The 25,488-nt window shown below is 38.9% G+C and overlaps 1 protein-coding gene across 1 annotated transcript in view; it reads right to left on the reverse strand.

Moving 5' to 3' along the window:
• MSH2 (mutS homolog 2) overlaps window positions 1-25,488 on the reverse strand; it is an 80,599-nt gene that overhangs the window by 2,162 nt on the left and 52,949 nt on the right. The window contains 7 exon segments of the mRNA NM_001195357.1: window positions 1,316-1,491; window positions 3,864-4,111; window positions 6,259-6,463; window positions 7,791-8,036; window positions 10,601-10,698; window positions 12,135-12,285; window positions 13,964-14,087. Coding sequence (NP_001182286.1) covers window positions 1,316-1,491; window positions 3,864-4,111; window positions 6,259-6,463; window positions 7,791-8,036; window positions 10,601-10,698; window positions 12,135-12,285; window positions 13,964-14,087 — 1,248 coding nt within the window.

A 25,488-nucleotide genomic window follows, 5' to 3' on the forward strand; every position in this document is an offset into this window, starting at 1 on the left:
ACGAATCTGACTAGGAACCATGAGGTTGCAGGTTCGGTCCCTGCCCCTGCTCAGTGGGTTAACAATCCGGTGTTGCCGTGAGCTGTGGTGTAGGTTGCAGACTCAGCTCGGATCCCGCGTTGCTGTGGCTGTGGCTGTGGCGTAGGCTGGTGGCTACAGCTCCGATTCGACCCCTAGCCTGGGAATCTCCATATGCCGCAGGAGCGGCCCAAAGAAATAGCAAAGACAAAAAAAAAAAAAAAAAGTCTAACCTAATCCTGGGTCACTGATAGCTGTGGGGCTGACACAAATAAAGACCACTTAATATCCAGGAAAGCAATATACTTAAAACTATTAGAGGTCATAAAACATTCCTGAAAACAAATTTATCATTTCTCCTGCTTGTATAGGTACAACAGATACAACCTTATCTTTTAAGCTCAAAAGCTTAAAAGATATTACTGTAACATCGTCTATCCTTCAAATAAGAACAAAAAATTCACTGAGTAAAAGCTAAAAATGTGACATTATGCATAACCTCAGTAAACGCTACCAGGACCCAGAAGTGAATTAAGATTCTTTCATTGTTAATTCCGAAAAGTATAATCCTTTAATTTTTTAAAAAATACACTTATACCTTTTTGTGTGAACGCCTAAATTTCACTCACCACTCAGAAGGCCCAAGTTAAGATCCACTTCTCCCACAAAAACTGAAGCATTCTGCCCACAGAGATTTGTCCTGAGTAAACATGTGTCATATTCTCTAGGACATGTTCCACGTTACTACCTCCCTGCCTGGTTTCTGAACAACTGGAGGGCAGGAACTATGTCCATTCCTTTATCATCTTAACTAAGCACCGAGTAAAGACGAAACTTAACTGGACTTGCCCTATTTGTTTATAAGTAATCAGAGATGTACACAGACCTCTACAATGCCTTTGAACTAAGTATTGTAAGCCTACACTAATATTCCTATCCCCCTACGTTTAAAATCTAGTACTTGAAATGCTATCTTTCAATCGTGCAAATATTTGTAGTGGTAAAACCAAAATGAGAGATGGATTTTTTGCCATGCAAAGAAATCGAAGTGGAAGCCAATGATGCATGATCAGTAAATAAACATAAGAATCACATAGGGTCCTACTGTATAGCACAGGGAACTATATCCAATCTCTTGGGATAGAACATGATGAGAAAAAGAATGTGTATATATATGTATGACTGGCTCACAGTGCTGTACAGCAGAAACTGGCACAACAATGTAAATCAACTATAATAACTAAAAAAAAAAAAAGAATCATAAAGGGAAAAAACCTACAAAAATAATCTGACAAACCTCTCTTTCCAGATAGCATCTCTTTGCCGCTGGTTCCATTTCATCATGCTCCTGTGGTGCCCCAATATTCTGAAACTCCTCTAGTTCCAGGGCTTTTTGTTTAGCACACTCTATTACATGCCTGGGGAAATTAGCAAGCTCGGCAACGTGAATCCCAAAACTTTGATCACAGACACCTACAAGAAATTTGGGAAGTGTGAGGGGCAGGATAGGCAGAGATAGCAATTTCTGTAAGTGGAGCTTATCTTTCTCTCTTTGTCATTAGTAAACTTAATTTGGTATTGTTTCAAATACATCAGCCAAATGTTTCAGAGTAACTTAGATAAAGAAATTTTAATTGAAAAGTGATTATGACTTGGCACAAATGCTCTGTTTTATCCTTGACAAACGTAGCAGGAAAAATAAAAACAGCAGAGAAAAGACTTGATAGATATTCCTCAAAGGCCTAGGCAAATACCTGAATTTCAAGAAATATTAATCAATGCAGCACCTCTAAGGTTTTCTCATTTCGTGAAGGAGGAACTAACATACTATGGATAAAAAGGTAAATGTTGGGAGTTCCCGTCGTGGCGCAGTGGTTAACGAATCCGACTAGGAACCATGAGGTTGGGGGTTCGATCCCTGCCCTTGCTCAGTGGGTTAACGATCCGGCGTTGCCGTGAGCTGTGGTGTAGGTCACAGACACGGCTCGGATCCCGAGTTGCTGTGCCTCTGGCTAGGCCGGTGGCTACAGCTCCGATTTGACCCCTAGCCTGGGAACCTCCATATGCCGCGGGAGCGGCCCAAGAAATAGCAAAAAGACAAAAAAAAAAAAAAAAAAAAAGGTAAATGTTAAGTGTCACTAATTAGGGGGAGAATTTAATTCAAAATACATTTCAAATGACAATGAAACTTCTGATCCGAATATATTCTAGTAGGAGTTACCCTCGTGGCTCAGCATAAATGAATTTGACTAGCATCCACGAGGACACAGCTTCAATCCCTGGCCTCGCTCAGTGGGTTAGGAGCCAGCATTGCCGTGAGCTGTGTTGCAAGTTGCAGACGAGGCTCAGATCTGGTGTTGCTGTGGCTCTAGCGTAGGCTGGTGGCTACAGCTCCAATTAGACCCCTAGCATGGGGACTTCAAATGCCGCAGGTGCAGCCCTAAAAAGATAAAAAACACAACAAAATATATTCTAGTAGATTTAGAGACTAGGTAGATAATTTTCATGCCCATTTGCAGAGAAGAACTGACTTAAGACATTCCTAATGAATGCTTAACAAAAGTGATGCTCGAAGAGTTATCATGGAGCTCCCATTTCTGCCTCAACTGTCAATTTTCTTTTGGCCTAGTTATATATACTATGCATTCTGGAGCTGGATATTTTGCACAACTTAGAGAAACAAACAAAAAAGCAGCAAATGTTTGGTAAACAGCCATAGTGAAGGCTGAACCTATTCCTGTCTTCTCCAAACTTTATCTGGTCTTGTTAAATATTCTGAACCCATCTCTTTATCACAAAAAAACACTTTTAAAAAGCAAAACCTCAACTTCATGCTAAATACCAGGTCCAACTAAAAGTATCTCTATTCTCTATCACGCACAATAAGAGTCCTATGAAGCATAAGCAACAAAGAATCAAAAATAGTATTTCAGTTACATGCACCAGTGCAGAAAAATGTGTTCATGGAAAATGAGAAAGCCTTCCAAAAAAGCTATTCTGATGATTGGTGAAATGTTAAAGCAATAAAAACCTTATAGTGTGTTCATCTCATCAACTCAGTCATCTGATTAGCTGCTAGACCCACTAATGAATGACAAACTCTTCTGAAAGGATGAAAATGCCAACAAGTAAGTCATTTCCTACCTTGCAACTACTAACAATTTCAAGATTTCTGGAAACCCCAGCTTTAAGTCAACCTGTTTATATAATACTTAAAAAGATAATCAGATTATTTCAATCTACTGGAGTTCCCGTTGTGGCTCAGCAGTTAACGAACCCAACAAGCATCCATGAGGATGTAGGTTTGATCCCTGGCCTTGCTCAGTGGGTTAAAGATCTGGCATGGCTGTGAGCTGTGGTGTAGGTCACAGACGCAGCTTGGATCCCGGTTGCTGGGACTGTGGTGTAGGCCGGCGGCTACAGCTCTGATTCAACCCCTAGCCTGGGAACTCCATACGCTGCGGGTACGGCCCTAAAAAGACAAAAAAAATTTTGCTAAACAGTAACAGTTGGAGTCCTAGTAGGTCAAAGCTTATTACCTAATAGTTACTACCTAGTAGCTAATTTGACAAGAAAACAAGCTGCCATGGAGGGAGTACAGCATCCTTGTGATGATGCTCAAGAGTAGATTATTCTTTGTGCAACTGTTTTGAAATGAGTGGTTCTACTATGAGACAAAGAAACAAAGGTAATATACCATGTCCCTGTCCCCAGACTAAATTAAGAGGTAAGTGTGTTGTGTCAAAGCATCAGTAATTCATCCTAATGTAGACTACTAAGACAGTTACTAATGAGTCCAAGGATAGGAACACTGAATTTACATCACACCAGCGGTACGCACTCACCTTTCTTCACCTGATAAAGCATAGTTAAGGTCTCCTCAGTAGTTAGTGCTGTGACATGTAGATTATTAACAGTTGGTATCTGATTGGCTAAGGCAGTAAGTTCATGAAAATGGGTTGCAAACATGCAAAAAGCACCGATCTTTGTTGCAATGTACTCTGATATAGCCCACGCTAACCCAAATCCATCATAGGTAGAGGTTCCTCTTCCCAATTCATCTATGATTATTAAAGAATCTTTGGTTGCAGACCTGAAACACATAATTACATGAACTTTTCCCATGACACAGTATGTGTTAATGCAAAAAACAAAATTAAAGCAATACAATGAGAAAAATGTGCCACAAATGTAACAAATTATCTTTTTTTTTTTGGCCATGCGCATGGCATGTGGAAGTTCCCAGGCCACTGACTGAACCAGAGCCACAGCAGTGACAGCGCCAGATTCTTAACCTGCTTAGTCACAAGGAAACTTCCAGATTATCTTTTTTTTTTTTTCCCCTGTTCAGCCATACCTGTGGCATATGGGACATTACCAGACTAGGGATCAAATAGGGGCTACAGCTGCCGGCCTATACCACAGCCACAACAACACCAGATCTGAGCTGTGTTTGCAATCTACACCACAGCTCACAGCAACGTCGGGTCCTTAACCCACTGAGCAAGGCCAGGGATCAAGCCCACATCCTCATGGGTACTATGTCGGGTTCTTAGCCTACTGAACCACAAGGGGAACTCCCCAGATCATCTTAATATACACAAAAATTCAACAAAGTCACCGAAAAGCACTAGAACTTCAACTAGGAAAATGGGCATTAAAAAAAAAAAGTTCCCATTGTGGCTCCGCAGTAACAAACCCAACCAGTACTCATGAGCACAGGGAGGGGCTCAATTCCTGGCCCCACTCAGTGGGTTAAGGATCTGGCATTGCCGTGAGCTGCAGTGTAAGTCACAGATGTGGCTTGGGTCTGGTGGTGGTGTGGCTGTGGGTCAGCAGTTGTAGCTCCAATTTGACCCCTAGCCTGGGAACCTCCATATGCTGTGGGTGCAGCCCTAAAGACCAAAAAAAAAAAAAGAAAGAAAGAAAGAAAAAAAAAATGGCCATGGACACGAACAAAGAATTGACATAATCAGAAACAAATGGTGAATAAATATTTTTTAAATTACCAATCACATTAATTATGATCTAAGAATTTTCAACTAAGGCAGCTATGATTCATTTCTTGACAATCAAAAAATAATAATAATACCACATGAAGATGGGACAAGAGTGTGGTGATATGAACACTTGCATACATGGCTGGTGGGCGTGTAAATCTGGGTGCCTGCCACAGCCCTACCAGTAGTAGGTGTTAGCACCTTCTTTTCTCTTTAACCAAATGTAAGCGGAGGGAAAATTTTTTTTTAATTAGAGAATCTGATAGTTCTTCATGTGCTTATTGGTCATTCCTTTCTTTCTCTATAAAATGCCACTGGCACCTTTTGCTTATTTAATCTTTTAGGTTGTGGATATTAATTTGTTGACTAATTACTAAAAACATGTGTATTGGTTTTATAATTCCCCAAATAATAATCAACACATAATTTTCTAAGGATGTTCTATATGCAGAGTACTTTAGAAGACTCCAAGAAACAGAAGGCAGTGCCTCCCTGTCTTCAAGGAAGCTCCTAAAAAAATGAAGCAAAGACAAGAGATTTCATAATCTGTAAAATAAAAGCTAATAAATTATAGGCAGTCTAAGAATTCAAAGAAACCCACGACCTTAGGCTCACATAACAAGGAAAGTCATCAGAGAAGTAGAATTTCCGTCATTAAGGGCCTATAAAGATTAGAAAGGACTTGGGTAAAAGGGCAAAAGAGGACCATTCCAGATAGTGTGAACAGCATAAGCAAAAGAATGGGTGTGGAGGGATTTAAAGGTAAACAATTACTAGAAACCTTAAGAAGACAACTTAAAAAAAAAAAATCAAAGAAGTCTTCCACAACTATCATCAATCACCCTTTCAAGATTAAAGTGCATAAAGGGGAGTTCCCATTGTGGCTCAGAGGGTTAAGAACCCAACATACTGTATGTGAGGATGTGGGTTCAATCCCTGGCCTCACTCAGTGGGTTAAGGAGCCGGCACTGCCGCAAACTGCAGTGTAGGTCATGGATGCAGCTTGGATCTGGGGTTGCGCTGGCAGCTGCAGCTCTAATTCAACCCCTACCCCTGGGAACTTCCATATGCCTCAGGTGTGGCAATTAACAGAAAAAAATAAAAAAGTGCATAAAGCTCACAGAAAAATGATTAACCTAGATAAAAGATCATAGACGCTTTATAGATAAATCTGCAGATTTACTTCTCACAGGACAGGGCCATCCATTTCCACTTTTAGGAGACTAGGAATTGCACTCACCTGAGAATAGAAGCAGTCTCTAACATTTCAGCCATGAATGTGGAGACTCCTTTCAGTTGGCTGTCACCAGCCCCTACCCGGGCCAAGATGCAGTCCACAATGGACACTTCTGCTGATTCACACGGCACAAAACACCCAATTTGGGCCATAAGAACTACTACCCCAGTCTGGCGAATATATGTTGATTTACCTCCCATATTGGGACCTATAAAACAAATTATACCAACAAGTCAAGAGTGTTAACTCATTGTTGCTACTAATAAGTTGACTATTAGTCCTAAATTGCACATTACTGACTCACTACCTGGGTCAAGTGATACGGTATGCAAGAAAGCAGACCACAGCTGCCCAAAGGCATCGACACCACTCCCTGAAACAATATTTTCTCTTCAGACAAGCCTATGCTAGGCCCTTCATCAAGAAGACCCATGAAAAATGTATCTTACCTACAATTTGACTATGATCTAGAAAGACCATATAGACATTTCCCCACAACTCACAAAGCTGCCTGTAGGATAATTATAACATTTAGAAAAGCAGTACAGGGCCTATATGATGAATTAACTAAACACTGTAATTCTTTTTTTTTTTTTTCCTTTTTTTGTCTTTTTATGACCACACCCATTTCAAATATGGAGATTCCCAGGCTACGGGTCCAATCGGAACTGTAGCCGCCGGCTTATGCCACAGTCACAGCAATGCTGGATCTGGGCCACGTCTGCAACCTACACCACGGCTCACGGCAATGCTGGATCCTCAATCCACTGAGAAGGCCAGGGATCAAACCCTCATCCTTATGGATGCGAGGCGGGTTCGTTAACCGATGGGCCACAATGGTAACTCCCTAAACACTATAATTCAATTAATAAATGGATCTATCAGCGAATGGATCAGTATGATCATATATTCCAAATCAAGTAAACTCCACACTAAAACCCAAAACCACGACCCTACATTTGGAAAATGTACAATTTACCAATTAGTAGGTTAGATTATATGAACCTGAAAATCTGGGGAAATAAAATATAATCATTATTTCCAAATACATTTGCTGAAATACTCCCACCACTCCCAACCCAACACTTTTCTTTTCTAGCATCTGGTTAAGATCTCTCAAGACACTTTAGTTTGAGACATGCTACATTAGCCTATAAGCAAGTCTACTTTTTTCCTGTTTCCTACATCTTTAAAAGAATTGCTACCCTGAGGCCATTCCACTAGCTAATTCTGCTTGATGTTCAATGACCTCACTGTTGAAAGGTCTGGTCCAAAGGTGAGTTTTGAGAATGAAGATGTTCAGTTTTAAATGTGCTGAACTCCTGCAACAGTGGTTTCATTCTGTTCATTCATTGTTCATTAATTAATTCATTCATAGCCCTCAGCTGTGGCTCTGATTCAACCCCTAGGCTAGGAACTTCTATGTGGCCCAGGTAGAGCTAAAAAAAGCAAAAAGAAAAAATACATACACACAAACACATAATTCCATTTCAACATAAAATACCCCTCGAAAGCCCATAAACTAGGTTTTTTACCAGTAATTATGTGGAACATCTGCTTATCTTTTTCAAAGTGAACATCATTAGGAATAAATGCAACTTCATCTTGAACTTCAACACAAGCATGTCTGGATGCTTTCAATGTAATTCTCCCTTGTCCTTTCTCCAAAATGACCGGCCGCACATATGGGACAGGTGCTCCATTTGACACATGAGCAAAGCTGACAACGGCATCTAGCTGAGCCAACACATCATTGAGTGTCTGCATCGGTTCTACATAGCCTGTATAAAAACAAAATGTTCATAGGAATACTGAATGAGAAAAAAATAAGTGTGTGTGTGAGTGTGTGTGTGTATACATATATATACACACATAAAATATTTTAAAAATATATAAGCAGCTATAAGAATGAATTTAACACTCTCCCATTTGAGAATTCCAAATCCATTTCCAAACTTATATAATTGAAAAAAATTAACACAGGTTTGCCACAACTAAACTTGAGCGGAACACCTAAAACAACATGAGGTTAAAAATGTGCTGTCACATCTCCCCATGGTATCTACGAACAGATTTTAGAACTTGAGTGTGATGCCCTCCTTTCCAAAACTCATTAAGATATAAAAACCCATAGCTGCTTATATAAAGAAATTAGGTAGAGGTTTTAAAAACCAAACCAAACCAAAAAAACCTACAATAAAACTAAATAAGAAAAAGCTTTAATGGAAAAACTTTCATGATATATCAATAAGGTGAGAAAAGCAAGGTGCAGTGATATCTGAAGTGCACTTATAAATTTTAAGAGTCGGAAACCAGGATGGCATTTCACAATTATCATAAGAAACCTGCAAACGCCAGGTTATAAGATATACGGTGACTGGCAAGATTGTTACTTGAATTTTTTTTCTAGGCAGTTAAATTTTAGCATAAATTTAGATCCATAATTGTCACTTAAAACATTTTCAACAAGATTCCACTCTGCTAGAGCAGTCAAACTAAAAGCTTTTACATACACTAAACAGTTCCTGACATGTGCTAGGCAAAGCATGATTAGGTAATAAAAATGATCAAGTTCTTCAGGAGAGATTCTAAAATTTTAATAGGCTGGAGGGGTTGGTGTAACAGACACATGCGTTGTGTAGAACTATCACATGGACATCAATGTGTCAGAAGCTTCAAGAGACAGTCAAGAGAACAGTGTTTAATTTTAGAAAAATACAACATTATGAGTTTAATCAAATGGCAAGAAATTTGACTCATCATTGATTCCCTTGTTCCCCATAAAAGAGATTTTCTGAAAATAAAAATGAACTTAATAGCCAAAAACAAATAATTCTTACTGTTTCACCACTTTTAAATTCATTCTTATTTATATATCTATTAAAAAAGGGGGAGGGGGAGGGAGTTCCCGTCGTGGCTCAGTGGTTAACGAATCCGACTAGGAACTATGAGGTTGCATGTTCAGTCCCTGGCCTTGCTCAGTGGGTTAAGGATCCGGCGTTGCCGTGAGCTGTGGTGCAGGTCACAGACACGGCTCAGATCCTGCGTTGCTGTGGCTCTGGCGTAGGCCGGCGGCTACAGCTCCACGATTAGACCCCCTAGCCTGGGATCCTCCATATGCCGCGGGAGCGGCCCAAAAAAAATGGCAAAAAGACAAAAATAAATAAGGGGGGAGGGGGAGAGTTCACATTACCGTATCCTGTAGCAACAGGAACCAGTGAGAATTACTTAAATACTAGTGGAAGATTTAGTAAAGTTACTTTTAACTTATAAAATCTCTAACATACCAACAAAGAATAGGTTTATAATAATGATAATAATAAAAAAGAAAACAAAAAGCCTCTTAACCAAGAGTCTATACTTGGTATCTCTCATCGCCTTGCGCTCAAGAGCATCACCTTTTCTGGTTAAACAGCAAGACAGAAAACTATAAAAAACAGCCCATTACATTTTTAATAAAGGTAGTTTATAATGTATATATTAGACTAAGAAGAAGTTTCATTTAAATTCAAGATGACTCCAAACACAAAACCTTCCATTTAAATGTTGAAGTCTAGCAGCTTTACCTACTAGGGGCTTAATGAATAAGTACTTAGTGTTATTTTTGAGAAAAATTCTCAGGTTGGATATGTAGTGTTTTTTAGGTCCTTAAAAATGCAGTCTAGGCTCAGGAACATAATTCAACTAGAAAATTACCACGCTATAGCTGTCTGATACAACCAAGCAAAAATGTAATCTTTACAAATCTCATTCATCTCAACACAAATATACTTTAAAAAGTTTTATGTTTCTAATTTACTAGAAAAATTCATAATTGTAAAACAATTTACAGAATTATGTGTTGTCCCTTCAATTATAAGACAAATCATCTCTAATAGTGCCCTCTAAAATAGACTCTGGAAATCTATAAAAAGGCACAGAGCATCGAAAAAAGCTTGCTTCCTATGTAATTTCTATTTGCTTTTCAGTAGTATTTACTTCTATAACCTAGAGCATGAGCCCAGCGGTAATCTAAGCTATCAGTGCCTTATAACCCTTGGTGTTTCTTTTCCTTGTTACAGCTACAGAAAGTTTTGTGCTTTTCTGCATGTCTTTGTTTTTCAGAATATTCCCATCCCTTGGACTGCACGAGCTCATCTTTCTAGGTTCAGGAGTAATTTTCCAGTTAATTTTCCTACCACAACACAGCACACATTATTTTATAGGGAGCTTAATATAATAAACAGTCACACTGTGTAACAGTTAAAAAACAAAACAACACTCTTCAAACATTCCAACGTTTTCTCCATTACCAAAAACCAGGTCATATTCAGAACATTTAATTTATTGGTTTTATTAAATTTACCTGAAGAAATATTGACGATTTCTTTAACAATGGCATTCTGGGCTTCCTCGTACTCGGTTTTATTTTTGGTATACTCTTCATTGAGAGAAGTCAATTTACTACAAATCAAGATAATGATATTATTAAAAATATTTAAGCATCCACTGAAGGCAACCTGTACTACATAAAATATATCCAGACTATCACCCTATAAAGCATCAAAACAATAAAAGGGAAATCAGTAGAAAATGGGCAACTCATTAGGGGCAGATGTGGCTGAAATTCATTTATGTTGTTTGGAATGGCCCGCTGACACAATTCTTGCTATAACAATTGCCTTGAGTAAAATTCTGATTTATTACCTTTCCAAAAATATTTAAATAGAGTAAGTCTTCATCCCTATTTAGGATAGAGGCCATCCCCCTTTTAAAATATGCTCACAAGCACATTATTTACAACAGTCAAGATATGGAAGCAACTCAAATGCCCATCAACAAATGGATAAAGATATGTGTGTGTGTGTGTGTGTGTGTGTGTGTGTGTGTGTGAGACTCAGCTATAAGAATGAAATACTGACATCTGCAGTGAAATAAGTTAGGGAAATACTGTACAGTATCACTTAGATGTGGAATCTAAAAAATAAAGTAGTGAATACAACAAGAAAGAAACAAATTTAGAGACATAGAGCGCAAACTAGTGGTTACCAGTGGGAGGAGGGGAGGGAGAGGGGCACATTAAGGGTATGGGATTAAGAGATGGAAACTACTATGTATAAAACAGATAAGCAACAAGGACGTATCGTGTGGCCCAGGGAACTACAGCCATTATCTTGTAATAACTTTTAATGGAGTATAAACTATAAAAATACTGAATCACTATGCTATACTCCTAAACTAATATTGTAAATCAACTGTACTTCAATAAATTAAATCACACACACACCAGTTTCTCTCATTACTGTAGTAAACTGTCTTTTGATACTCAAAGTTGTCAAAGTAAGGAAAATGTTTTGAAAACAATCTTATTGAGCAATTTAAAGAGAAAACAAAAATTACAGGTTAAAATAATAAATGCTGAAGGGAGTTCCCATTGTGGCTCAGTGGTAACGAACCTGACAAGGATCCATAGGGATGCGGGTTTGATCCTTGGCCTCTCTCAGTGGGTTAAGGATCGGCATTGCCATGAGCTGTGGTATGGGTCACAGACACGGCTCGGATCCTGCATTGCTATGGCTGTGGCGTAGGCCTGCATCTGCAGCTCCAATTCAATCCCTAGCCTGGGAACCTCCCTACGCCAAAGGTGCACCCCCCACCGCCCCCGGCAAAAGACCCAAAGTGCCATTTCAGACATTGAGGAAAAGATGAATTATTTAACCAACAAATGGTGTTGGGATACCTGATCAACCTCTTGCAAGAAAAAAAAAGGCTTCAATCTTACCTTATGCCTTATATCAATGAACATAAGTTAAAACTTCCATATCATAGTACATTCACATTTCATCAAAGAATAGTTTCATGGGACTATTAAAGACTTAGTTTAAAATAGGCTTACAAACCTGTTGGTAAATTTAACACCATTCTTCTGGATATCCACTGTACTGAAATTTTTATTATTGCGAAGGACTTTTTCTTCCTTGCACGTTACACGAAAATAATATCCAAATTGTGCACTGGAATCCAGTTTAATCTGTTTGCCAGGATCCAAACCTTCATGATAAGGAAAAAGAGAAAAAGTATGACAGCCGTCTTTCAATGTAAATGTTTAAAATACTTAAATCTAAATAGTAAAAAATATACTTTTATTACATGACTATACTGGAAATTATTATTATTACCCAACTGGGAAAGATTCGCACCCCACTTAACTTTCCACTTCGCTTAAAGACTACATGGATTAAGGATATCTATAAAATACTAGATGCCCTTAGTAATGTTGGCTTGTGATGCGGAGGCCTCACAAAGCAGCAGAGCACAGCACTGGGGGCACACCCTGTTCTAGATGCTGTGGGCATGAGGAGAGACCACTGCCCTTGAGGGGTTCTGCATGAGGGTTCTTTAGTTAACTGAAACATTTCTCTGGAACTAATATAAAATATAATTCAAGAAAATAAATACACTTTGCAAACAAAAACTTGAGACTCTGATAACAAAGCTTAAAAACACAAAAACAAAAACACTAGGACATGGACTTTGTGCTAAGTGTAGGAAACCACAAAATAAGCAACAATCAACCAGCTAGACTATGAACTTAAGATTTTCGAGTTTTTATGATTGTCCTCGAACTCATTAATCAATGTGATCTTTAGACCCCAAAAGAGACAGTATCCACAAACCTATTTGCCAAAGCATGACTATGGAATATTAGAAGCAGCAAACAACTAAAGACCAGGAAGGAAAGAGACCACAGACAGAACACAGACATATGAAACGAGGAGGGTAAATTTCAATATCCTTCAAGGGAAAGATTCTTAAATCTAGGATCTAGTCCAAATATGGACTCTCCATGGAAGCTATTTGTAAATTTTTTCATCTGTGTTGACACAGACATATACAAGAGTATTACTGTTCTGAGGGGTCTTCTACTATGCTAAGATTTATTTGTTCAGCATACATGTGAGATGCTCAGAACAAAGAGGTTTATAAATTCAGAGCAAAAAAAGAAAACAATATGAGACTAATTAGAGAATTAATAATCTAGAAAATTTAAAACTATTAATTTTTTAAGTTGATTGGAGGGGGTGTCTTTTTAGGGCCACACCCATGGCACATGAAGTTCCCAGGCTAAGGGTCAAATCGGAGCTGCAGCTGCTGGCCTACACTACAAACACAGCAACACAGGATCCAAGCTGTATCTGTGACCTACACCACAGCTCACAGCAACGCCGGATCCTTAACCCACGGAGTGAGGCCAGGGGTCAAACCCGAGTCCTCTTGGCTACTAGTCAGTTTCGTTAACTGCTGAGCCATGATGGGAACTCCTTAGGTGAATATTAATGAAGTACTTGGGAACCCCAGCCAAAGCAGTCAATTATTTATTTCCAGTAGAATCAGGCGTACAGAGGAGGTAACATTTAAAACAGGTTTTATTTAAAAGACTTGATGCAAAGGCATATCAGGTGATTTATTTGGCAGGAACATGGGGTCATCCTGGGTTAATGAAATTAGTAAGAGATGAATCTGGAAGGGAAGGCTAGAATCCAGACATAAAGAACACTGCACATAAGCTTTAAGTGTTTCTAATTTTATTCAGTAGAAAAAGGGGCTGGCACTTTAAACAAGGAAGTGGCATGATCAACTGCGTGTCTTCTACAAAAGTAATTCTGGCTCCAGTGTGGATACTATACAGATGCAAGAATTATTCAAACCTCCAAAGACCCATTCTTACCTAGGTCTCTAGCTGCACTTATTAATGTTGACTGCATCTTCTTTTCTAAGTCATCCATTATTTCTCTTAATTCACTCAGGTTAGGATCAAATGAAGGTTTTACAAGGAATTCATGGTTCTCCACCTATAGACAGAACAAAGGGTAGCTAAATGTTATCAATGATAGGTAAAGATGGAAATCATGAAAGTATTTTGCTTATTTAAATTTCACTAACGTTTTGAGTTAAGTGATTCACTATCCCTAAGTTAGTCACAACTATGTGGAGTTTCTACTTATTAACAGATGTCTAGACATACAAAAATTACTCACATGAAACAGACAATAGTGTTAATAACAATGCTTCTGTCACTAACAGCACTCTTTTTTTTTGGCCATGCCCTTGGCATGTGGAAGTTCCCAGGCCAGGGACTGAAGCCAAGCTGCTGCAGTGACGACACTGGATATTTAACCTGCTGTGCCACAAGAGAACACCCAGTATTCATTATTTTTATTTGTATTTTTCCCTAAATAATGTTCAAAGACTGTAACAGAATGTGTAGCTTTTGCCCAAACCAAGGATCCATTTTAGGAATCTCAAAAAGTTAGCTCTTGAAATCCTTTTTAAAATAAAACAAAATGACTGAAATTTAAACAAAAAATATTGAAAGAGTATTTTTATAGAGAGTGAAGTCTATCCTTACAGACATTAAGAACTATTAAAAAGGGAGTTCCCCTTGTTGCTCAGTGGGCTACAAACCATGAGTATCCATGAAGATGTGGGTTCAATCTTTGGCCTTGCTCAGTGGGTTAAGGATCCACTGTTACCATGAGCTGTGGTGTAGGGCACAGACCCGGCTCAGATCCCTTGTTGCTATGGCTGTGGTGTAGGCCAGCAGCTGAGGTTCCAATTGGACCCCTAGCCTGGGAACCTCCATGTGTCATGAGTGTGGCCTTAAAGCACAGGGGAAAAAAAAAAAAAAAAAAAAAAAGGTTGACATTTTATAAAAAGGCACTTGTTTGCATGTATGACAATATCAAGTCATTAAATGGGCAAGCTTAAAAACATACAACTCACAAATGAGAAAATAGTAAACTAAATCCATAAAAACTGCTAAAGCTCCATAACAATAAAAGACATGAATATTTAAGCAGGCTTAAGATATTATTCTACAGCTTTTTTCTTAAGGAAAAAAAAAAACTACCAAATACTAATGAGGCTACAGTGAAATTAGCATACTCTTTCATTTCTGGTGAGAATCTAAGTTGTTATAATCTTTAAAAAAGAAAAAGCAATATGCCACAAGACTCAGGATATATGTTATACTCTGACAGAGCAATTCTACTCGTAGGAATTCAATCTGAGGAAATAATGCAACAGAAGCAAACAACACAGGGATGAATTAAATCTCTACAGATTTATCTGTTACAACAAAACCTGGAAATAATAAATCATCACAATATTTGCATAATGGTACATCAAAAGAATATTATATAGTTATTTAAACACACAAAGAAGATGATCTAGAAAGAAGGACCAAAACTTATGATAACTCCAAGGAAAAAAATAATGCTACAATGCTAGAACTGCCTTTTTCCAATGAAACTTAAAGAGAAGTGAGGCAGAGCTAGGATGAGTTCCTATCTTCACTCCCACCTTCCAGAAATCCACTGGTGAGTCAACAAAACCCTGAGAATTCTCACTAAGAATCCCAATCTGGAGAGAAGAAAGGTGAAGGGTATCCTTCATTTTCCTTCCACAGATGGGGGAATACTCTTCTGAAAGTGCTGCTGGGAGACCCAAGTGAAGCAAGGGGAAGCTATGACAGCTCTAACTTATGAAATACTCTTAGGCCACACACCAAATGGGGTACCCTTCAGCAGTGCCTTATTCTCCCAAATGATCTGGGGTAAGAGAATACTATCACCGAACTAAGTGTTCTAACCTAGAAGTGAGGTGTTCTAACAAACATATGAGCTCTACAAGCTATCTTTCCAATATTACCTACCTAGCACCAGAAACACACACCCATTACATCAGACTACACAAAGGAGACAGAACAAAATAAACCCAGGCTTAGAACTCCAAAATGGGATAATAAATCAAGGAATAAGATAAACAGAATGAGAAAGGGTCAGACCCTAACAATACTATTAAAATACAAATAAAGACAACTATGAAGAGATACTGTTAAATCAAATTACCTGTACTGACATAGAAAAGACTTGATAAAACCAGAGAGAATTCACATGAGAGATTAAAGTAATTAGAGGAGAAAATAAATATGGGAGATACTAGAGACCTTAAAAAAAAAAAAAAAAAACCCAAAAGCTACACTATCTTGAAATATTAGATAAAATACTATAAGCATGTTTTTTTTCAAATAAAGATATAGTTAAATTAGAGAAAACTAGACATCTGAGCTCCTGGGAAGTGGAGAGTCCCCAGCATAAAGCAAGGCTGGGGGACCATTTTAAAAACTTAGTGCATGATAGGGTTGCCACTGTGGTGCAGTGGAAACAAATCCAATAGGAAACATGAGGTTTCAGATTCAATCCCTGTCCTCACTCAGTGGGTTAAGGATCTGGTGTTGCCGTAAGCTGTAGTGTAGGTTGCAGACTTGGCTCGGATTCTCTGTGTCTGTGGCTGTGGCATAGGCCAGCAGCTGTAGCTCTGACTGGACCCCTAGCCTGGGAACCTCCATGTGCACAGGTGCAGCCCTAAAAAGCAAAAAAAAAAAAAAAAAAGAATCTCTCTGACAATGTGAATAAAAGCCTGCCTTCCCTGGGGTTGGGATTTCAAATGTCTGCCGTTTGTCTTGGCAGTGAAAAAGGCTGCTGGTTGTGGCCATTTCCGTGATGCCCTCCTTCTGCAGACAGAACTGACAACTTTTCACAAGACACAGAACTACTAAGAACAAAGATTACATTTTCCAGATTCTCTTGCAGCTACTGTGAGCATATGATCAAATTCTGACCAAGGGAATGTGAACAGAAATGAGGTGTACCATTTCCAGAATGTGTCCTCTCCCAGTGGCTGGAAAGAAGATAAGGTAGTAAGCCATCCTGAACCCTGAAGATGAAGGCAACATCCTAATGATGTGGGAGAAATAAGGGAGGAGCCAGGAGGCAGAAACAGTGGCGTTACTATCCTTGCCAGCCCTGTGCTGCTCTCCCACCTTGTCATGACAGAAAATTAAACCCCTGTACCTGTTTAAGCCACCGTTACTTATTTGAGGTTTCTTTTTCAGCAGCTAAATCTTCACCCTAACAAGTGCAGAAAGCTTCAGGCTGAGAAATTAACTTTAAAAGTGTTCCTGAGTTAATTACGTTGCAGGGTATATAGCAAGAGCAAAAGCAAATTTTATCTGAGGAGATCTATGATTTACCTGTATGATGTTCATAGAAAGAAACCTGATAAATGAGGATTCATAATCTATACATAACAAACAAGGAAACAAGCCACCAAGAGTAAGAGAGTCAAAAAAAAAGGTATGACAGCAGAAAAAAGGCAAGGAGCAGATTTAAAGCCAAGAAAATTTTAGCAATGGAATATTAAGTACATTTTTTTTTTTTTTTTTTGTCTTTTTGCTATTTCTTGGGCCACTCCCGGCATATGGAGGTTCCCAGGCTAGGGTCGATTGGAGCTGCAGCCACTGGCCTACACCAGAGCCATAGCAACGAGGGATCCAAGCCGCGTCTGCAACCTACACCACAGCTCACGGCAACGCCGGATCATTAACCCACTGAGCAAGGGCAGGGACTGAACCCGCAACCTCATGGTTCCTAGTCGGGTTCGTTAACCACTGCGCCACGACGGGAACTCCTAAGTACATTTTAAATGTTTAAAGAAGTATAAATAGAGAATGGAACAGATAGGCAAAGAACAAGATACAACTTTAAAAAAAAAAAAAGAATAGGCAGACATAGGAATAAACCAAATAATTTCCATAAAGGAAAAATTTAAAAAAAATACATGGATTGTTAAACAACCTACTAGAACTCGCATCCAAAAGAATAAAATACCTAGGAGTAAACCTCCCTAAAGAGACAAAAGACCTGTACTCTGAAAACTATAAGCCACTGATGAAAGAAATCAAAGACGACACAAATAGATGGAAAGATATACCATGCTCTTGGATTGGTAGAGTTATGTTAATATTATCAAAATGACTATACTACCTAAGGCAATCTACAGATTCAATGAAATCCCTATCAAATTACCAAGGACATTTTTCACAGAACTCGAACAAAATATTTTAAAGTTTGTTTGGAAGCACAAAACACCCACAATAGCCAAAGACATCCTGAAAAAGAAAAATGGAGCTGGAAGAATCAGGCTCCTGGACTTCAAACTATACTACAAAGCAGCAATCATCAAAACTGCATGGTACTGGCACAAAGACAGAAATACAGATCAGTGGAACAGGATAGAAAGCCCAGAATTAAACCCATGCACCTACAGCCAACTAATCTATGACAAAGGAGGCAAGACTATACAATGGAGAAAGGACAGCTTGTTCAATAAGCGGTGCTGGGAAAACTGGACAGCCACATGGAAAAGAATGAAATTAGAAAACTCCCTAACACCATACACAAAAATAAACTCCAAATGGATTAAAGACCTAGATATAAGACCGGACACTATCAAACTCTTAGAGGAAAACATAGGCCAAACACTCTCTGACATAAACCACAGCAACATCTTCTCAGATCCACCTATCAGAGTATTGACAACAAAAATAAACAAATGGGACCTACTCAGACTTCAAAGTTTCTGCACAGCAAAGGAAATCCTAAACAACACAAAAAGACAACCCACAGAATGGGAGAAAATCTTTGCAATGAATCAACTGACAGGGATTATCTCCAAAATTTATAAACACCTTCTGCACTCCATACCAAAAAACAAACAACCCATAAAAAATGGGCAGAAGATCTAAACAGACAGTTCTCCAAAGAAGACATACAGATGGCCAAGAAACACATGAAAAGATGTTCAACATCACTCATTATTAGAGAGGTGCAAATCAAAACCACTCTGAGGTACCACTTTACACCAGCCAGCATGGCCATCATCAAAAAGTCTACAAACAGTAACTGCTGGAGAGGGTGTGGAGAAAAAGGAACACTAGTACACTGTTGGTGGGAATGTAAATTGGTGCAACCACTGTGGAAAGCAGTATGGAGATTCCTCAGAAAACTAAACATAGAACTACCATTTGATCCAGCAATTCCACTGCTGGGCATCTACCCAGAGAAAAACCACAACTCACAAAGATACATGTACTCCAATGTTCATTGCAGCACTATTTACAATAGCCAAAACATGGAAACAACCTAAATGTGCATCGACAGAGGAGTGGATCCAGAAGATGTGGTACATATACACAATGGAATATCACTCAGCCATTAAAACGAACGAAATACCAGCATTTTTCACAACATGAATGGACGTAGAAACTATCATGCTAAGTGAAGTCAGCCATACAATGAGACACCAACATCAAATGCTTTCACTGACATGTGGAATCTGAAAAAAGGAAGACTGAACTTTGCAGAACAGATGCTGACTCACAGACACTGAAAAACTTATGGTCTCTGGAGGAGACAGTTTGGGGTAGGGAGGATATGCTTGGGCTGTGGGGTGGAAATCCTGTGGAATCAAATTGTTATAATCATTACACAAATACAGATGTGATAAATTCATTTGAGTAATAAAAAAATAAAAAAAAAAACAGGGGAGTTCCCATCGTGGCGTAGTGGTTAACGAATTCGACTAGGAACCATGAGGTTGCAGGTTCAGTCCCTGCGCTTGCTCAGTGGGTTAACGACCAGGCGTTGCCATGAGCTGTGGTGTAGGTCGCAGATGCGGCTCGGATCCCACGTTGCTGTGGCCTGGCTTAGGATGGCATAGGATGGCAGCTACAGCTCCGATTAGACCCCTAGCCTGGGAACCTCCATATGCTGCGGGAATGGCCCAAGAAATGGCAAAAAGACAAAAAACAAAAAACAAAAAAACAATAACAACCTACTAGAACTGAAAAAATCAGACCATCTGAAGTAATCACAAAGAGAGCAGCATAGACACACAGCAGAAAAAGAATGTGAAGCCTAACACCTGTCCTAGCACAGCTTTAGAAAAAGAGAATGAACACAACATTCAGAAAGATAAGGACTAATAATTTTCCAGAACTGATAAAAGACATGAATCCTCTGATTAAGAAAACAGAGGAAATCCAAATAGGAAAAATAAAAAAGAAATCCTCTTTTGGACCCAGAATAGTAAAAAGGAACCAATACCTGGGACCAAGTCTAAGAAACAATAATAGGGTAAACCAAAGGGCAGCACAACACAATTTATAGGTACTAAGGAAAAGCAGCAGTCAATGTAGAATTGGTCAACCAGACAAAATATCCTTCAAGAACAAGGGTGAAGTACGGACATTTTCTAATACACAAAACCTAACAGACCCCTCAATAAAGGAACTCCTAGAGAATACCCAGGGAGAAGAAATGGACAGCAAAGAAAATGCTAAGCACATAGTCAAATCTAGAGACTATAGAAAGTGAAATCTAAGGAGTAAAAAAGATAGAACTAAAACACCAGCCAGGAGTTCCTGTTGTGGCACAGCAGAAAACGAATCCGACTAGGAACCATGGGGTCTCCAGTTCGATCCCTGGCCTCGCTCAGTGGGTTAAGGACTGGCGTTGTCATGAGCTGTTGTGTAGGTCGCAGAAATGGTTCACATCTGGCGTTGCTGTGGCTCTGGCATAGGCCAGCAGCAACAGCTCCAATTGGACCCCTAGCCTGGGAACCTCCATATGCCTCAGGAGCAGCCCTGGAAAAGACAAAAAGACCAAAAAACCAAAACAAACAAACAAAAAAAACCAGTCAATAATGAAGAAATGTAATCTAAGGTATCCTAAGGTCCTAGTATCTGGGGAGACAAATGAGAAGATGCTGATAGGTTTCTGACTTTGATGAATTAATACACACATTTTTAAAAAATTGTAAATAACTTCAAACCAGTCATGTGTAAGAGGATAGAGGAGGAACATGAGAAGAGGCAAAAATGGCAATTTTTAAAACCCAAATATAAAAGACAGAGAGAATGGGAAAGAAGAACCAGGGAGAACAGGAATCACAAAATAATTTGGTAGAAATAAATCCAAATTGCCACTTAAAAAAAAAATTATCAAATTAAATTTTAAAATAAAAAAGCTATAAGTTTTACCTAAACCATAAAGACTAAGGACAGAAAAAGGTATACCATGTAAAAACGAAAAAAGGACTCTAGCATTGCATTCTTACTGTCAGACAAAAAAAGTCCCAAGCAAGTGTTACATAATACAAACATTACTTTCATTTACATGTCCCTAAAAAATGATAAAAGTTCAACTCAACCAAAAAAAAAAAGACAGCTCTGTACCTTGAAAACATGTGAAGCAAAAATGAATGAATTAAACTATATGAAGAAATCTACATTTCTCAGTAACTCAGCAGAACAAAAATTAGCAAGTGTCCAGACAACATGAACAAAATAACTAAAGCTTCATCTAATGGACATATAGAGAACTCTGCAACCAAAATTAGGGAGTACATATAATCACAAATACACGTAAAACTTTTATGAAACTGACATATAAAACAAGCTTGGAATTTAAAAAACTAATTTCTAAGCAAATGACAAACCAAAGATCACATGATGAAGGATTAAAGGACTAAAATTGAATAAGAAATTGTAACTCAAAATCTATAGAATTCATTTGGCTAAAACAACACAGAGAAGGAAAAGTATAATCTTTAAATGCTTACTAAAAAAGAACAGGCTGGAAAACCAGTGAACACTCAACTAAGAGGTTGCAAAGAAACCAAAATAGATGAAATATATATATGTAAGGATGGAATTTAATGGAAAAAAAAAAAGATACAAAACGGGATTTTAAAAGTAACACATTCCCTAACAAACAATGAAAAGGGGGAAGTGTCAGGAGAAGCATAAACAAATTATATTGAAAATAAATAGGGAATCTATCTGCAAATACAGCAGTGCTTTCAAAAATAATAAGTAGAGTTCCAACTATGGCACAGTGGGTTAAGAATCTGACTGCAGTGGCCCAGGTCGCTGTGGTGGAAGGTTAAAGGACCTGACCCAGCACAGTGGGTTAAAGGATCCGGGTTGCTCTAGCTGTGGCATAGGCTGCTGCTGCAGTTCAGATTCAATCCTTGGCCTGGGAACTGCCATATGCTGTGGGTGCAGCCATAAAAAATAAAAATAAAAAAATTAAAATAACACGCAATCAGTATGAATAACTTCTGGCAACAGAAAAACTCAGAAAGAAATATATATCTCCTAGGAAAAGGGTCTAGTATTAAGAATATAAAGAGGGAATTCCCACTGTGGCACAGCAGGTTAAGGATCCAGTGTGGCCTCTATGGCAGCTGGGTTCAATCCCTGACCCACCACAGTGGGTTAAGAATCTGGGGTTGCCATACTTGTGATTTGGATTCAATCCCTGGCCCAGGAACTTCCATATGCCCCAGGTGCGGTCAAAAAATATAGATATATAAATAGAAAGCTTACAACTCAACAACAGAAAAACAAATAACTCAATTTTAAAATAAGCAAAGGAGGGAGTTCCCATCATGGCTCAGCGGTAATCAACCTGACTAGTATCCATGAGGACGCAGGTTCAATCCCTGGCCTTACTCAGTGGGTTAAGGATCCAGTGTTGCCATGAAATATGGTGTAGGTCGCAGATGCAACTTGGATCTGGTACTGCTGTGGCTGTGGCGTAGGCCAGAGGGTACAGCTCTAATTCAACCCCTAGCCTGGGAACTTCCATACGCCGCATGTGCAGCCCTAAAAAGATTAAAAAAAAAAAAAAAAAAAACTTAAAAAAATTTTTTAAATGACCAAAGGATATGAATAGATATTTCTCCAAAGAATATATAAAATGGGAGTTCCTGTCGTGGCACAGTGGTTAACGAATCTGACTAGGAACCATGAGGTTGCAGGTTCGATCCCTGGCCTTGCTCAGTGGGTTAAGGATCTGGCATTGCCGTGAGCTGTGGTGAAGGTCACAGACGTGGCTCAGATCCTGAATTGCTGTGGCTCTGGCGTAGGCCGGTGGCTACAGCTCCGATTAGACCCCTAGCCTGGGAACCTCCATATGCCATGGGGGCAGCCCTAGAAAAGGCAAAAAGACAAAAAAAAAAAAAAAAAAAAAAAAAAGAATACATAAAATGATCAACAAAGAAATGAAAAGATGATTATTTATCATTAAACATCAGAGAAATGAAAATCAAGACCACAATAAAATACAACCTCACCAACTAAGATGGCTATTAAAACAACAAAATAGGAGTTTCCGTTGTGGCTCGGTAGGTGAAGAATCTGATATAGTGTCGGTGAGGAGGTAGGTTGGATCCCTGGCCTCACTCAGTGGGGTTAAGGATCGAGCACTGCCACAAGCTGCAGTGTAGGGTGCAGATGTGGCTCGGATCTGCCGTTACTATGGCGTCAGCCAGCAGCTGCAGCTCTGATTCAACCCCTAGCCTGGGAGCTTCATATGCTGCAGGTGCGGCCGTAAAAAGAAAAACAAAAAACAAAAAAAGCCCACAGAAAATAACAAGTATTATCAACAATGTGGAGAAATTGGAATCCTCATAGCTAGTGGGACTGTTAAATGGTACAGCAACTACGGAAAACAGTTTACTGGTTCCTCAAAGAGTCAAACATTAAATTATTATATGACTTGGCAATATCACTCCTAGGTGTATACATAAAAAGAACTGAGCAAATACCTGTACATGACTGTTCAAAGGAGTACTATTCATAATTGCCAAAAGGTAAAATCAACCTACATGTCCATCAACAAGTGAATAAACAATATATCTATACAATGGAATATCATTGAGCCATAAAATGGAGTGAAGTATTGATATAAGCTACAATGTGGATGACCCTTGAATATGTCATGCTAAGTAAAAGAAGCCAGTCACAAAGGTCACATATGGTATGATTCCATTTGTAAGAAATGTCTAGAAACAGCAAGTCCAAAGACCAAAAAGTAGATTACTGGTTGTCAGCATCTGGGGAACTTATGTCAAAGAGTAACTGCTAATGGGTATGGGTTTTCTTTTGGTGGTAATGAAAATACTTTAAAACTAAGTGGTAGTGGTTGCACAACAGTGTAAATGTACTAAATACCAATGAATAGTATGCTACTATTTCATAATACTATTACAAAATGGTTAATTGTAGGCGCTCTCCGGTGGCCTAGCAGTTGAGGATCCAGCGTTGTCACTGCTATGGCAAGAATCCAATCCCGGGCCTGGGAACCTCCACATGCCACGGACATGGCCCAAAAAAAGGTTAAATTTATGCAAATTCACCTCCAAAAATGTAATCACTGGAAAGGAAAAAAAATGAAGATATAATGTTCATGGATAGAAAGACTCAATATTATAATGATATTGATTCTCCTTTAAGTTAATCCTTAAATTAAGTGCAATTTCAGTCAAAATACTGACAAGACAGTATTATTTATAAAGTTTAGAAATAATCAATAGTACATATCAGAGTAATGAAATGAATGAAAATGATAAATACCAATTCCAGGACAGCATGAAATTCTGTGGAGGGATGTATGCAAACAAGATTTTGCAGTGAGCATACAAATGTTGATTATATTAGTATGACAAGTATTTTACAATCAAATTTTAAACTTTTCAAATACCTCAAAAAGAAGGACGTGGGTGGAGAAACTGAGAAAGGAAGTGCATAGAAATAAAGAAAGGGGAAGGAAGGAATAAAGGGTAAATACCGAGGGGGCCAGATAGGAAAGGGGTTAGTTGGAAGTGGGAAAAGAAAGGGAGGAAGGGAAGAAAACAGGAACAAGTAATTCTTCAGGAGTCCAGGCAGGAAGAGCAGACCATTTGGAACGCAGGGATGGGAGGGGGTGGGGCAGAGGAAGTGGCGGTAAATCAAAGCGGTAAGAGACATTACATGAACACCAAATGTCAGAAGACAGCAGTGCATCACCATCAAAGTTTAGGAAGGCCGTAACTATAATAATGATTTGTTTGCGAATAAAGTTGAAAGACAGGTACTCTTATTAATCATGAACTAATTCAAGGACTACAACATCCATCAACATTTTTTTTGGAGTTCCCGTCGAGGCTCAGTGGTGAGCAAATCTGACTAGGAACCATGAGGTTGCGGGTTCGATCCCTGGCCTTGCTCAATGGGTTAAGGATCTGGCGTTGCCGTGAGCTGTGGTGTAGGTTGCAGACGCAGCTCGGATCCTGCGTTGCTGTGGCTCTGGTGTAGGCCGGCAGCAACAGCTCGGATTAGACCCCTAGCCTGGGAACCTCCATATGCCGCGGGAGCGGCTCAAGAAAAGACAAAAAAAAAAATTAATTTTTAAAAAACTCAAATCACCTGAAAAACAAATCTAGCCACATAAAAGTGGAATCAAACATTTTAAACTCAGGAATGGGAGTTCCCATTGTGGCTCTGACTAGCACCCATGATGCAGG

This window comes from Sus scrofa, chromosome 3 (genome assembly GCF_000003025.6).
Source record: "Sus scrofa isolate TJ Tabasco breed Duroc chromosome 3, Sscrofa11.1, whole genome shotgun sequence".
NCBI classification, from domain to species: Eukaryota; Metazoa; Chordata; class Mammalia; order Artiodactyla; family Suidae; genus Sus; species Sus scrofa.